Genomic DNA, 13577 nt, shown 5'->3' with positions numbered 1-13577 from the left:
TGGGAGGCCATGGTACGGGCCCAGGGCCCGAAACCCATCCCTTTATTCCTGTTTGGAGGCCCCAGGCAGCTTCTGCACACACCTTACCGTTCCCCTTTGTACCTCAACAGACTTCAGTTGCCAAGGCTGCAGGGTAGGTTGTGAAACTCACCCTCTGGCCTTCTTCCAGAGGCTCACAGCTCTGTGCACAGGGGAGAGGCACCTTGCCTGAGGTGGCACCCTTTCTGGGCCTGACACTGTGGTAATACCTAGGACGGGAGGCTGTGGCAAGCTGTGTTCTCCCTGCACTTTCAGTAGGGGCAGTGGGGCTGTGTTGCCTTCACTCACCCTTGTGCCCGGCTGCAGTCTCTGAACCAGTGAGAAGCCAAGCATAAAACAGCCAGTGCGCTGCAGCATGCTGTGTGTGTGTGTGTTAGGAGATCTGGAAGCTTTCTAGCCACACCCAGCTCCAGGCTTCTCATCTCTAGCTCACAAGGCCACAGCAGCCCAACTGGACGGAATAATACACCTTCCAAGCAGACCAGTGTAGGTGAGGCTCCAGCATGCACAAATACCCCTACATCTACCATGCTAACGGGGCTGCTGTGCTGTTGAGTTCTAAGACGCAGGGCACTGGTGGGTTCCCACCCCTTTCTCTGCCTTTAGTGCCTGTTCAGAATTACTGGATGTGGCCAGGTGTGGTGGCTTATGCCTGTAATCTTAGTCTTTGGGAGGCTGAGGCAAGGAAAAACACAAGCTTGAGGCTAGCCTGGGCTACCTAGGGAGGCCCTGCCCTAAAGGTAAAAGGAAACAAAAGAAAGCAGGCTGTCCAGTTAAATTTGTATTTTAGATGCAAAAAAAGCAAAGATGGCTCACACCTGTATCTGAAGCACTTGAAGCTGAGGCAGGAGGACTGCCTCCACTTCAAAGGCCACCTGGGGATACAAAGTGAGTTCTTCACTAGTCTGGCTGGGTATAAAACTAGACCTTGTCTCAAAATCTACCCACCTACCAAAGAGAGAAAGAGTTGTGAAAAGCTTAATTTGTTTCATTTTAAAGATAAAGTCTTACTATGCAACCCAGGCTGACCTTAAACTGTGAGCAATCCTCCTGCCTCAGCCTCTGGACTGCTGGGATTACAGGCATGTGCCACCATACCTACTCCACAGTTTCTGAGAACATTAAGTTCGCAGATATCTTATGATCCAGCAGCTGTCTTTGGCTTTCACCCAGGAAGTGATTACAGCCCTGAACTAGAATCAATCAGATGCTTGGCTTGCTTGGTTTGTTATGGGACAAGCTCTCCCTGTGTGGCTTGGGTTGGGGTTATCCTTCTGCTTCAGCTTCCCAAGTCCTAGGATTACAGGTGTGGGCAATATTTTTAGACTACCAAGTGGCTGATGTGTGTATGGTGTGTGTGTGTGAGTGTTTAGGGTTTTGGCCCAATGCCTTATGTATGAGAGGAAAGAATTCTCCACCAGTTTTATCCCTACCTCCTACTAGGTAGATTTCAGTGGGTGAACAGTCAAATACCCGATTAAGACAGTAACTGAGGCAATATAGAAAAAAATAGGAAATTAAGGGCACATGAGAAGATAGTGAAGCCCCTTCAAGATCTAGTTTGTCTTTCCTGATGGCCAAGAGTCAAGAAATGTAAAAAAAAAAAAAAATGAAGTCAAATTGCCTACAGAGATAATGTGTGTTTTCTGAAAAGCATCTCAAATAAGGATGTTAAACAACAAATAGAAAGAAAGGAAGAAAGAAAAAAGGAGAGAGGGAGGGGTGTGGTCGTATACACACACATACAGTCTCAGCATTTGGGAGGGAGGAGGCCAGTCTGGTCTACACAGGGAGTTCCAGCTTAGCCAAGGCTCAAACCAAACCAAACCAAACCAAACCAAACCAAACCAAACCAAACCAAACCAAACCAAACCAAAAAAGCAACAACCAGCTGGGCATGATGCACACCTTTAATCCCAGCACTCAGGAGGCAGAGTCAAGATCTCTTTGAGTCGCAGGCCAGCCTGGGCTACAACAGGGGCCCTATCTCAACACCTGGAAAAACAAAACAAAACAAAACAAAACAAAACAAGAGAGCAATAACCAGTGAGCCCTGTGTACTTAGGGCTAGAATGTATGCAGCCTTGAGTTTAATGTCTTAGTGTTCGTTCCTCATTTTTAAACAGTATACCTCAGAATTTCATTTCCAAGAGAAAATTCTTTAAGAAAAATAAATAACCCAGCTCATATGTCTTACTTAGCTTTCAACTTCAAATGCTAAGCTTCGCTTCATCTTTAAATCTTGCAAATTACATCCTTTGAGTACTGTAATGGCTCAAGATCATATACCCAGCTGTTGAAGACAGGCCAGGGTAAGTGTCTCTGAAAACGCACACATCGTCAGGGCTATCCTGTCTTCTGGTAGTCATTCAGCCTACATAGGTTACAAGCTCCCTAACTCTGCTCTACTCTGACGGAGAGGAAGGTCAGCTATCTCTGGGAAGAGGACTCTGGGTGCAGGGGCGGGGCGGGGAGTTCTCAGGCTCTGCTGACCCAGCACCCTGGACGGGTTTCCAGACAACCACACTCCTGAGTGAAAACAGGCAAGTTTAGGTGCAGGTGCAGCTCAGAGCTTCCCTGGCTGATGGATTCAAGGGCCTGGGCTGAGCTCCCAGTGCTAAAGCTTCAAACTCAAAAGGCTGCAGAACTGGTCCCATTTACACAGCCTTAAAATGATAACAGTGATGAAATGAGGAACAGATTGGTGCTAGTCAGGGGTCAAGGAGGAAGTGGGGGTGGTGCGGAGTGGCTGTGCAGGGAGGGGCAGGGAGAGGTCTGTGGGGCGCACGTATGCCCCCCACCTGACCTCCTTATCAAGGTTGTGACACTGAACAGCAGTGCTATTGGCAGTGGGTAATCAGTAAAAAGGCACCCAGGATCCCACTGTATTATTTCATACACATGCTTATGAACACACACACACACACACACACACACACACACACACACACACACTAAGAGTCAAAGCATGGGAGCTGGAGAGATGGCTCAGTGGTTAAGAGCCTTGGCTGCTCTTCTGGAGGACCCAGGCAGTTCACAACTGTCTTTAACTCCAGTTCCAGGGTATCTGTCACTCTCACACAGACATACATGGAGGCAGAACACCAATGTAAATAAAAGTTAAAGAATTAAGATAGGGTGTGTGTGAAAGTGCTTGTAGTTAACCTGAAATACTCTAGCTGCGGGTCAGGAGAGCTGGCAGCTCTGGGGTAGTCTGGGAATGCAGATGCCCTGGCTGCACTTGAACCTTATCTTTATGGTCCCACAAAGGTGTGACAGGCTCACCGGTGGCACTAACTGTTGTGCCTGTGTCCATGGAAGTCTGAGACATGTCCTTGAGTTATGTGTGAGACTGCAAACAGCCAAAGGACGCTAGGTGTGACACTATACTCCTATAGTTCTAGCACTTAGGAGGGTGGAGACAGCAGGTTCAGAGTACAGGCCAGCTTGGACCATAAGGTTGTTTTAAATAAAGACGGTCAAGAGCACGAAGGATTCACAAATCTTATCTAGGACCAGGCTGAGTTTCAGCTCTGGTGGCTTCCCACTGGAGCCAGGTAAACCCAAACTTTCTGTGGCTCAAATCATCTTCTTGGCAGTCTCAGCGAGGCTTGCTCAAGAGACATAAGTACCCCTCATTCCCAGGACAGGTTCTTTGACTTGCTTCTGATTCTGCCTTTAGAGTTGAAGCCATTGTGTAGGGGTATCTCCCCAAGAAGGCCTTTCTGGACCATCCTGTGTGACGCAGGCTCATCCCCTAACCCATGTCACCCCTCATCACACAAACTTGATATCTGTTGTCTAAACATGTCAGGATTCTCATCAGTAGTTCATGCAAAGTAGAAAGAATCTGAGTAGGAAAAAAACAGGAACCAACTACTTCATTCTTTTTCCAACTCTGGGAATCAAACCCACAGCCTTGTGGACTCTACTAGCCAGTTACATCCCCTGCCCCAGTTAATTCCTTAATTAGTGAAGAGTGAAGCTTGTTTTGTGGACAGAATCTTTTAGAGGTGCTCAGAGCTTGGGAGAAGCTTGCAGGAAGTGAGGCGCCTCCAGACCCCTCTACCTCTGACCTGTATACAGTCTTCCAGCACTGACCCCAAGTCTCACTTTGTCTTCTTCTTCTCCAGCTCCTGAACCTTCGTCTCCTTAGAACACACTTTCCATCTCTCACCCTGGAAGTCAAGTCCCTCAAACAGGGCATTCAAACAGCCCCGGTCTGCTTCTCCAGGGCTTTTCCCTGTCTCACATTTTTCAAAGACTGTTCAAGTGTTCTAATCAGACTGTGATTCAGATTGTCCTCTGAGCGCCTCACTGCTCTGTCAGGCCCTTCCTTTTGCCATTTAGAATCACACTGCTTAGCAGCATAAACAACGGTTAACTGGTGTTTTCAGTCAATGGAAATCCGTGAGTCAGCAACCCAGTGTGGGAGTAAACAAAGCCTGAGCCTCTCCCCACCATGTTAGGAGGTAGGAGCGGAAGCATGGAGAAGCCAGGACACAGAGACCCAAGCAGAAAACATGTCATGCCGTGTATCTTAGGAAAGGACAATGGAGTTCTTCATTGGGCGAGTACCCTCAGCTGGGTGTGGTGGCTCACACCTGTGACCCCAGAACTCTGGTGGCAGAGGCAGGGTGACGGCTGTGCATCTGAGGCCAATTTAGGCTGCAGAGTAAGACCCTGTTTTGAAATGTGGCGATGGGTAGTGCCTGAGAGATGGTTCAGTGGTTAAAGGCTTAGGCTCCCCTTGTAGCAGACCCGAGAGCTTAGCTTCCAGCTAACAACTACAACTCGACCTCCAGAGAACCAGAGCCTCTGGTTTCCATGTGCACACATACACAGCACACACATTTTTCTAAAAAAGGGAATATCCTTTTCTGATTTCACAATTTACCACCTCTTTCCATGATTTCTTTGAGGGGAGTGTTTTAACGCTCCGTTTGTTAACGGTCACAGGATTGTTCAGGCTGTTGATTCCTATTTGAATCAGTAAGAAAGGAGTCTGCCCATTTCATCCGCTTTCAGGTCACTGATGTCAGCAATCACTCGCTCCAGTCAGTGTCCTCTGGTTTTCATGGCTTGCTGCAGGGTTGAGCTGCCTCTGGTGCCTTTGGACTGGTTCTCTTACTGTCAGTCTTTCCAGAGGCCACTCAGTTCATCTTTCAATTTTTTTCATTTGAAAAATATTTCCTAATACATCTTTGAATTATTTTTCCCTGGTTTCTGCTTTTTTTTAAACTTGCATGTTAATGAGAGCGGTGTTGTGTGTGTGTGTCTGTGTGTGTGTGTGTGTGTGTGTGTGTGTAACTACCTGTGGAAGCTGGTTATAGGCACTTTGAGTTGAGAATCAAACTTGAGTCCTCTGGCATTGCATCATGGGTTCTTGCTTGGCTGCTGAGCCATCTCTCCAGCCCTGTTTCTGCCTTTTGTCATCTCCCCCTACCCCCCTTGAGTTATCTCTGGCCTTGCTCTATGTGCTTATCCACTACAGTAGCTTTCAGGCTGCAGTCCAGCTGGTCAGGAGAACCTTTAGGTCATCTTATGGTGTTATCATGTCCTGTGATTAAAGTCAATGGGAAACTACAACACAATCCAGACAGGATGACAATGGGCCCAGATGCTTCAGGCTGTGCAAGACTAACAACCTGAATTTAATTCCCAGAAGCCACTTAAAAAGCTAGCTGTGCTGGGTGTGTTGGCACTCGAGAAGGACAGGCAGGTAGATCTCCGTGATTGAGGCTAGCCTGGTCTACATAGTAAGTACCAGGCAAGCCAAGGCTAGCTTGGCTGTAACTTCATGATACCCTGTCTACGAAAAGTAGAAAAACAAAAATAAACAACAAGCAACCCCACCTAAACAAACAAACTGCTGTATGTGGCAATGTTTATCTATGACTCAGCACCTGCATCCTTGATGCTCATCTGTAACACCAGCACCTGCATCCTAGGAGATCAGAGAAGGAGACAGAGAATCACCAGAAGCTGGATGGCCAGCTAGTGCAGAATAAGCTGCACAGTGCTAGAAACAATGATGAAGACCCTGCCTCATCTCATAAGGCTGGGGGAGAGAACTTACTCCCGGAAGTTGCCCTTGGATTTCTACATTTGCACTGTGGCATGCATGTACACAACCCCATAAGGGCCCCCTCCCCCAGGAACACATACATAATAAACAAACAACAATAACAAAACTTTTCATCTTGATCCCCCCTTAGCTTATAAATTATTTAGAAATGTAGCACACAACTGTTACTCATACTATGGAGGACAACTTAGGAGGATGAGGTCAAGGCCAACCTTGGCTACACAGGGAGGTCTAGAGTTGGGCTATAGGAGACCCTGTCACAAGCAAGCAAGCAAGCAAGCAAGCAAGCAAGCAAGCAAGCAAGCATTCCACAGGAATGGGCACACAGGCCTCATTTAGCTGGTATGCTGTTACTGGCTTCTACACCTGCTGCATTTTGATAAGGGGGCTATCTCTGAACTCATCACCCTCTAGGCCTTGACTGCACAGGTCCTTCAGTGCTTTACGTCTGCTCCTTGCCTTTCATCAGACTTTTGCTTGCCAGTCTTTGTGACTTCCCGGGGTCCCTATCTAAATCTGTGGGCTCCTTCCTGTGGCCCGGCTTCCCAATCTCTCTTATCATGAGTAGGAACACAGCCTGGGATCCCCTCTCCCCAGGCCTCTTCAGGAGGTCTGCTGAAGGCAGGCTCAGCACTAGGATCCCACCAAGATCCCCTTTAGGGTAGATCCATGTGAAGATGTCACTCTGTGGGTCCAGACACTGGGTAACAACGATAGTTCTTGGTGCAAGCATGCTCTCACTGCTGGCTCTAGGGATAAGTGTTCTCCCTTCTGACTATTGTTTTTGTGCTTCCCACTCTCACCTCTTGACAAGGGGAGGTGGCTTTGGCAATCTCCCCAATTTCAGTTGAGCCCAGCTAATTGTTCTAACAAATATATTTCATTCAAGAGAGGAAAATTTGGCCAGGCAGTGGTGGCGCACACTTTTAATCCCAGCACTTGGGAGGCAGAGGCAAGAGCATTTCTAAGTTCGAGGCCAGCCTGCTCTACAGAGTGAGTTCCAGGACAGCCAGGGCTACACAGAGAAACCCTGTTTCGAAAAACAAAACAAACAAAAAGAGAGAGAGAGAAAGAGAGAGAGAGAGAGAGAGAGAGAGAGAGAGAGAGAGAGAGAGAGAGAGAGAGAATTTAATTTGGAGTGAGCACTATTCTTGTATGGGGAGAGAAGGTCCAATAAGTGCAATAAGTGGCTGGGACTTTTCCCAAGAAGGAGACCAAGAGTCAAAGAACTGGCTGACATAAGCTCATGCAACTTGGAAAGTAGGCCAGGCCTTCAGTTATATCTGGACTAGAGACCTGGGCTCCCCACCTTGTTCATCTGTCCTGTAGGCCTCTGGAGGCTGAGTCCTGTGTTCGCTAGGGTCCTTACCTGGTGCAAGGGGATGACAAGAAAGGCTCCCCCACCGGCACATTCAGTGACCACAGCGATGAAGTGGGGGTTCACGGCACAGAAGTGGTTGTCGTGGACGCTGCGCGTGATGGGCACAGAGTCGTAGCAGTTCTCTTTGCTGGCGGCCTTGCCGTAGACATGTCGGAACTTGGAGCTGCGGTACTGGGGGTGCCATGACATCTGCAGGGGATGGAGGGGCGGATAATATAAGGCTCACTGCCTCACCATGGAACACAGTTGACATGACTTAATAGGCACAGCTTGGGTAGTGGTCTGGCTTCACTGCTGATTCTTTTTGAGGCAAGATCTTAAGACCAGGCTGGCCTGGAACTCACTGTACAGCCCAGGATGGCTTTGAACTCGTGACTGTTTTCCCTTAATGTTTTGAGTGCTAGGATTATAGGTTGTGCCACCAAGCCTGGTGATAGTGGCCAATTCTACATAGGCAGTGGTCCACTCTGAGGCACAGCCAGGTGAGCAGGCTATCAGTATGATTATAGAGGAAGCTATTAGTCATTGCCATTCATCTGTTTGCTGATACAATAAGGCCTTTCAGTATTTTTTCAAGTATGAACCCCCAAAACAGAGGATTCACAGAATATTTGCTACAGCCCCTACCCCAACTTTTCTCTCCTGCCAACTAAGTGAGAATCTGTGTTGTTCTCTGAGACCAGCCAGTCTGGCCTCCAGTTCTAACTTTGTGTCACTATGACTTAACTCTGAAGATTTAACCTTGGGAGTCTCCATTTTCTTGTCTATAAAATGGGATAACACAAGTCTGTCTCACAGACTTGTGTCTCCCCTCTGGAAAGGCAGCTGCTGGCCCCCATGAATGAAACCACCCAGTCCAGAGCAACGTGATTGTGACTGTCAATAACTATCTGCCCCACCCTTGTCCTTATTTCTATTGCCAAGGTTTGTCCAGACCTTTGAAATGGGGGAGAGGTCACAGAAGTGGGGGAGGATGGCATCTGGTAAGGTCAGGGCATGGGAGTGTCCTTACTGTGTGACCATGTGTGCCATGAGCCCTGCATTCATCACAGAGCTCTTGGGGTGCTGGCATTGTCCCAGGTGTGCCTGGGACCTTCTGTTAGGGACCCTGTTTGCACGGGAGGCTTTGATGACTCAGCAACTCGGGAGCAATGGTTTCATTTCCCCTGCTAGCAGGCACTTGTCTGCACTGTAGGCAGAGCCTCCATCCCTCCACGGCAGCCTTCTTGGGAGCGGCACTGGGCAAGCTTCCACTATGCCATACTGTGCGTGCCCTGTGGCTTTATGCCATGGGATTAGGCTGGGGGCTCGGAGTCTCCACCCTGAAAAGGCTCTCCACCTCAAACTAGTTGGCTCTAGGTTTAACACTCCGAGGACTTATTTCCTAACTCTAGCTGTGGACTGGCTGGAGACTGTCTTATCCCCTACAACCTTCCTGAGGTGGGGGAGTACTCTCCATATCTGAGGATGGGAAGTGGAGGTACAGGGGAAGCTACATCACCTGGTACTGGTATGAGCAGCAAGTGCAGGAAGTCAAAGCTTATCTATCGTTTTCCTGTGAGGTGTGTGTGTGTGTGTGTGTGTGTGTGTGTGTGTGTGTGCGTGTGAGGGTACTGTTGCTGGTGGGGAGTGTGAGGTAAACAACAGGTTTTCCAGTCTCGTCTCCATGACCCCCTTCTTCACCCAGCCCTGCAGGTAGCTGATATGAATCCCAAGTTGGGAGGGGCAGAGGTCCTCCAGCGGAGTATTCCCTGGTCCCACTGTGGGTGGCTTCACGGTGAGTAGGACATTACCTGATTTGGTTTGAGCACAGGTGGGCTGGGCCGGAGTTTGCTGTTGCCATTCCACATCTGCTAGCTCAAGTTTTTCTTTTGTTTCTTCCTCTTAAAATCTGACCTTGTGGGCACAGAGGCCGCTCCCTGTAAGTGCTTTGTGGGAGGGTCTGAAGCACCACCTTCTATCATAGCCTGGTTGGTAGAGGGAAAGTAGAAGGGCAAGACAGGTGTGGGGCAGCTGCTCATAATCTCAGCATGGGGGCCAAGAGGTTAAAGCCAGCTCCAGCTACACCGTGAATTCAAAGGCCAGCCTGAGGTTCACAGCAAATTCAAAGACTAGCCTGGACTACTCAGCAAGATCCTGTCTCACAAAACCAAGCCAAGCCAAACCAAACTAAATCAAACCACACCACTTTATTTGACCATGATCTTCAAAGACCAAGAATTAGTGCAATAAAACCTGATTAGAGGTGTACCCCACACAGAGACAAAATTCCTTGGCTTTTACCCCACAGAGTACTTCATGGTCCTGACCATGCATGCCCCAACCCTGATGAGAAATCTCCCTGAGGGGGTCAGAGAACAACTTTTGGTAGATGGTTCTCTTTCCAGCTTCTTGAGGTAAGTGTTGTTTCTACCACGATGCCAGTGGCCCTCAGACTTCCAGCTGATTCCCCTGCCTTTGCCTCCCATCTCACTGTAGAAATCCTGGCATTACAGATGTGTGCACGGACGTGGACACTGCAGCATCTGGCTTTTTACATGGGTTCCAGGCATTGAACTCAGGCCTCCAGGCTTGCAAGGGAAGCTACTTTATCTGTTAAGCCATTTTGCCAAGTGTTGTGGTAAATCTCCAACCCAAATACGACCAGTTAAAGAAAACACAGCTCAGTAATGATGAATATATTCTGCACGTCTAGATTGGACAGATTCACCACTTCACTACTCTATCCCCAGCTATGAGACCCTTATAACTTGTGGGTTTTCCAGACCCTGCGTCTGTCCTTCCACCTATTGCTTCCCCAGTGTCCTCCTCCACCTTCTCTCTCTTCTCTCCCTGCTTTCTTCTCACCAATCTTTATTTCTCCACCTCCCCTTCTTCTGCCCAATCACTGGCTCCAGCCTTTATTTTACAATCTAAGATGGGCAGAAGGTTCACTAGCATTCACCTGTGTAATAATTCACACCTCCTCTGTAGCTCTTCCCAGGAAAGGGGAGTTAACATCAAAATACAAGGCTCGGGCGATCCACAACAGCCAAGTCTCTTTTTAATATACCCTAGTGAGAATCCCTAGTGTGGGCCCAATCCACACCAGATGAGGTGGGACAGCTAGCCTGTGGAGCCAATCGGAGAACCTTAGGAGTCTCCCCTCCTGCCTGGTCAAGGATTTCTACTAAGGCCTCTGCTCCCCCAGTTCTTTTTCATGATGTCTTCCCTTCTCACAAGGAAGAAGGAAGAAACCACAGGTTCTGGCTCCTTCCGGTAAAAGTTTTCTCAATACAGAGTCTCTCAATCTGAGGCCAAGCCCTAACTGAAACCACAACTTCTTGGCATGAGACATGTTAAAATTCTGCTTTCTTTAGGCTGGCAATGATCTCAAGTGTCACAGGGACTCAGGCAACTAGGACCTCCGTTTCTGTCCCCTATTTCAAAGGAAGAGGAGGCCTAGTAGTTTCTCAGGACAGTGATCAACTGTACCAGTCTGCCAGGGACCGTGGACAGCTCCCTGGACAAGGAAGAGTTCTCGTATTATAACTAAGGAACCAGGGTAGAAGGATTTCAGGTTTAAGACCAGCCTGGAAATGCAGCAGGGGTCTGCTTCAAAATAAACACACGAGAAAAAGGTTAAGTATGGCAGCTTGATATCTGGATTCTAATACTAGGGAGGCTCAGGTACGACTGCCACAATTTTGAGGATAGCCTGGGCTACATAGTGAGATTCCTATCTCAGTAAACAGAATGACAAGAAGGGTTTGAGGAGACAGCTTAGTGGCAGGACACTTACCTATCATGTGCAAGTCCCTAGGTGTAATATCTAGGACTGCAAGAAAAATAAAAATGAACCTAAACCCGCAAACCTGAGAATATTCCAGGTAGACAGGGATAAGTTCGTCACTCTACCACAGGCGATGGGTAAGTCCCCGAGAGCCCTGACTTTGACAACTTGCCTGTGAAAGAGAAAGCTATGGAAACGAGAGAGCCCAGCATCCTAAACCAGAGACTAGAACATTCTAAAGCAGAAAGTTCCAGAAGGTTTGTAAAGAGGTGACTATGATTTCATTCAATCACCAGTCCCTACCCATGGCTAGCTCCGGGCTTACTTAGTGCCCAGGGCTGGAGGGCAAGGAATGACTATCTTGGTCACTGCTCTCATGTTACTGCTCTCTGAGGTCATTCTTTTTCTGGAAGTGCCAAGTCTGACAAGAGACATGATGGTGAACCCGAGGGCTGATACTAGGTTCGGCATGGCTGGAGACTCAGAACACTGGGATCGACTGAGTTCCACCACTGGCTGGACATAGAGGTTCAAGCCTCTAATCCTAGCACTTGGAAGGCTGAGGTGATAGATACACAAGTTCAAGACCTGCTTGAGCTACAGAATCACCTCCCTTCCAAAAAAGTAAAAAAAACAAAACAAAACAAACAAACAAACCCAGCACACCCTCAGGTCCCCAGGAAATCCCTATGTGTATTTAGTATAAAGATAAGAGGGACTTACGGGACTGGGGACATAGAAGCTCATGATAGTCTCCAAAGAGTGACATCACCAGAGAGCTTGCCAAACTCCTATGTTCATGAGCCCTGCCCCACCCCACCCAGACAGAATCTGGCACCCCAGGATGCAGGGCAGAACCTGCTATATCTTAATTAGTCTTCCTCATGGGCTCATGCTCTGTAATCAAGTCTGAGTCTCGAAGATATAACGGAGCCCTAAAAACATGGGTCAATCTCAGCAGCACAGGAGCTAAAAAGCAGCCATTTTGTGTCCCGCTCCTTACAAAGAGACCTTGCCAAAACCTGAACACAGTGCCAAGCAAGTCAGTGTTACCCTGTACACTGTTACATCAAGCTGGGCAAAAAGTGTTACCAGGAGGCAATTGGCAAGCTCCAGAATACAAATACGGGAAATCCTGTGTGTTGAATTTTGTACTTTTAACAACTCAAAATGACTCAAAGAGCCAAAACAAAGGACCAAAACTATAAAACGCTTAGAAAAACAAAAGACCAAACTCAAGATACTAGATTTGGTGGTGACCAAAAACATGCAACAAGAGAAAAGTCAAACTGGACTCAAGGGCTTACTGAAAATGTGAAACGTTCACACACCAAGGACAACATCAGTAGGGAAAGGGCAGCCTGAAGGATAGGGAGATACCTGGGATGTGGATTTGGAAAGGGGTTGACAAACAGAACAAACAGAATCCCTCAAACCCAACAACAAAGAGGACAGAGAGTCCACCTGTCTTGGTGGCAAACACCTGTAATTCCAGCACTCAGGAGGCTAAGGTAGGAAGATTGCTGTGAGTCAAGGCTAACCTGGGCTACAGAGTGAGACCCTGCCTCAATAGAACAAAGCAAAATGGAAAAAACTGCCTGGTTTCTTCAACAGGTGACAAGGCCAACAGAACCAGTCCAGACTGGAAGAGACTTCATGGGTGTTGTGCAACATGGAGTTCCATGGCAAGCCAGAATCCTGATTCCCAGCATTCAGCACAGAAACCCAGCCTGAAGCAACTGGAATGACAATATTAAAGGATGTCACTAGCTGTCTTTGGGGATGACGGCAACACTGTGGCTGTCAGTCTGATCTTAGAGATATTGGCTTCACAGTCACAGCTTCAATCATACAGCAACAGGGGCTGACTCTGAAATAAGCCAGGAGGCTGGAGATGTGGCTTGCTTAGCACACACAAAGCTCCGCGTCCCATCCTCAGTACCACATAAAACCTGGTGTGTGCTGTACAATATTCCCAGTGCTCAGGAGGCAAAGGCAGGGCAATCAGGAGCTCAAGATCATTCTAGCTAAATCCATAGTTGGAGGCCAGCCTGGGGTGTGTGAGACTGTCTCATAAAGAAAATAATAATAAGGAAGAAATAACGTTCCAGTCCCAATCCCCAGCAACCCCACAAATTATAATAAAGTAACCCAGTAGGCGGCGGGGAGGGGAGCCAGCAGAAGACTGCAAGGTTTCCATCCCAACTCTATGGGCTCTGCCAACAGAAGCTGTTAGAACAGTGGTTCTTGCTGGGCAGTGGTGGCACATGCCTTTAATCCCAGCACTTGGGAGGCAG

At 48.1% G+C, this 13577-nt stretch overlaps 1 protein-coding gene across 4 annotated transcripts in view; it reads right to left on the bottom strand.

Moving 5' to 3' along the window:
- Positions 1-13577, bottom strand: part of Coro2a (coronin 2A) — a 53653-nt gene that overhangs the window by 18962 nt on the left and 21114 nt on the right. For 2 of the 4 annotated variants that reach the window (XR_003711787.1, XM_028770265.1), the window contains exons 1-2: positions 9302-9358; positions 7497-7697 (exon numbers count right to left, since the gene is read on the bottom strand). Coding sequence is in view for 3 of the 4 variants with exons in the window: in XM_028770265.1 (XP_028626098.1) it covers positions 7497-7697; positions 9302-9358 (258 nt within the window). In the remaining variant the exon portion in view is untranslated. Of the gene's footprint in view, positions 1-7496; positions 7698-9301; positions 9359-13577 lie in introns of those variants that run through there. The other 2 variants (XM_028770266.1, XM_028770268.1) reach the window with 1 other exon arrangement.

This window comes from Grammomys surdaster, unplaced genomic scaffold (assembly GCF_004785775.1).
Source record: "Grammomys surdaster isolate TR1022 unplaced genomic scaffold, NIH_TR_1.0 199, whole genome shotgun sequence".
Classification (NCBI taxonomy): Eukaryota; Metazoa; Chordata; class Mammalia; order Rodentia; family Muridae; genus Grammomys; species Grammomys surdaster.
Note: the sequence above shows the minus strand (reverse complement) of the source record. Positions and strands in the feature narration are given on the sequence as shown.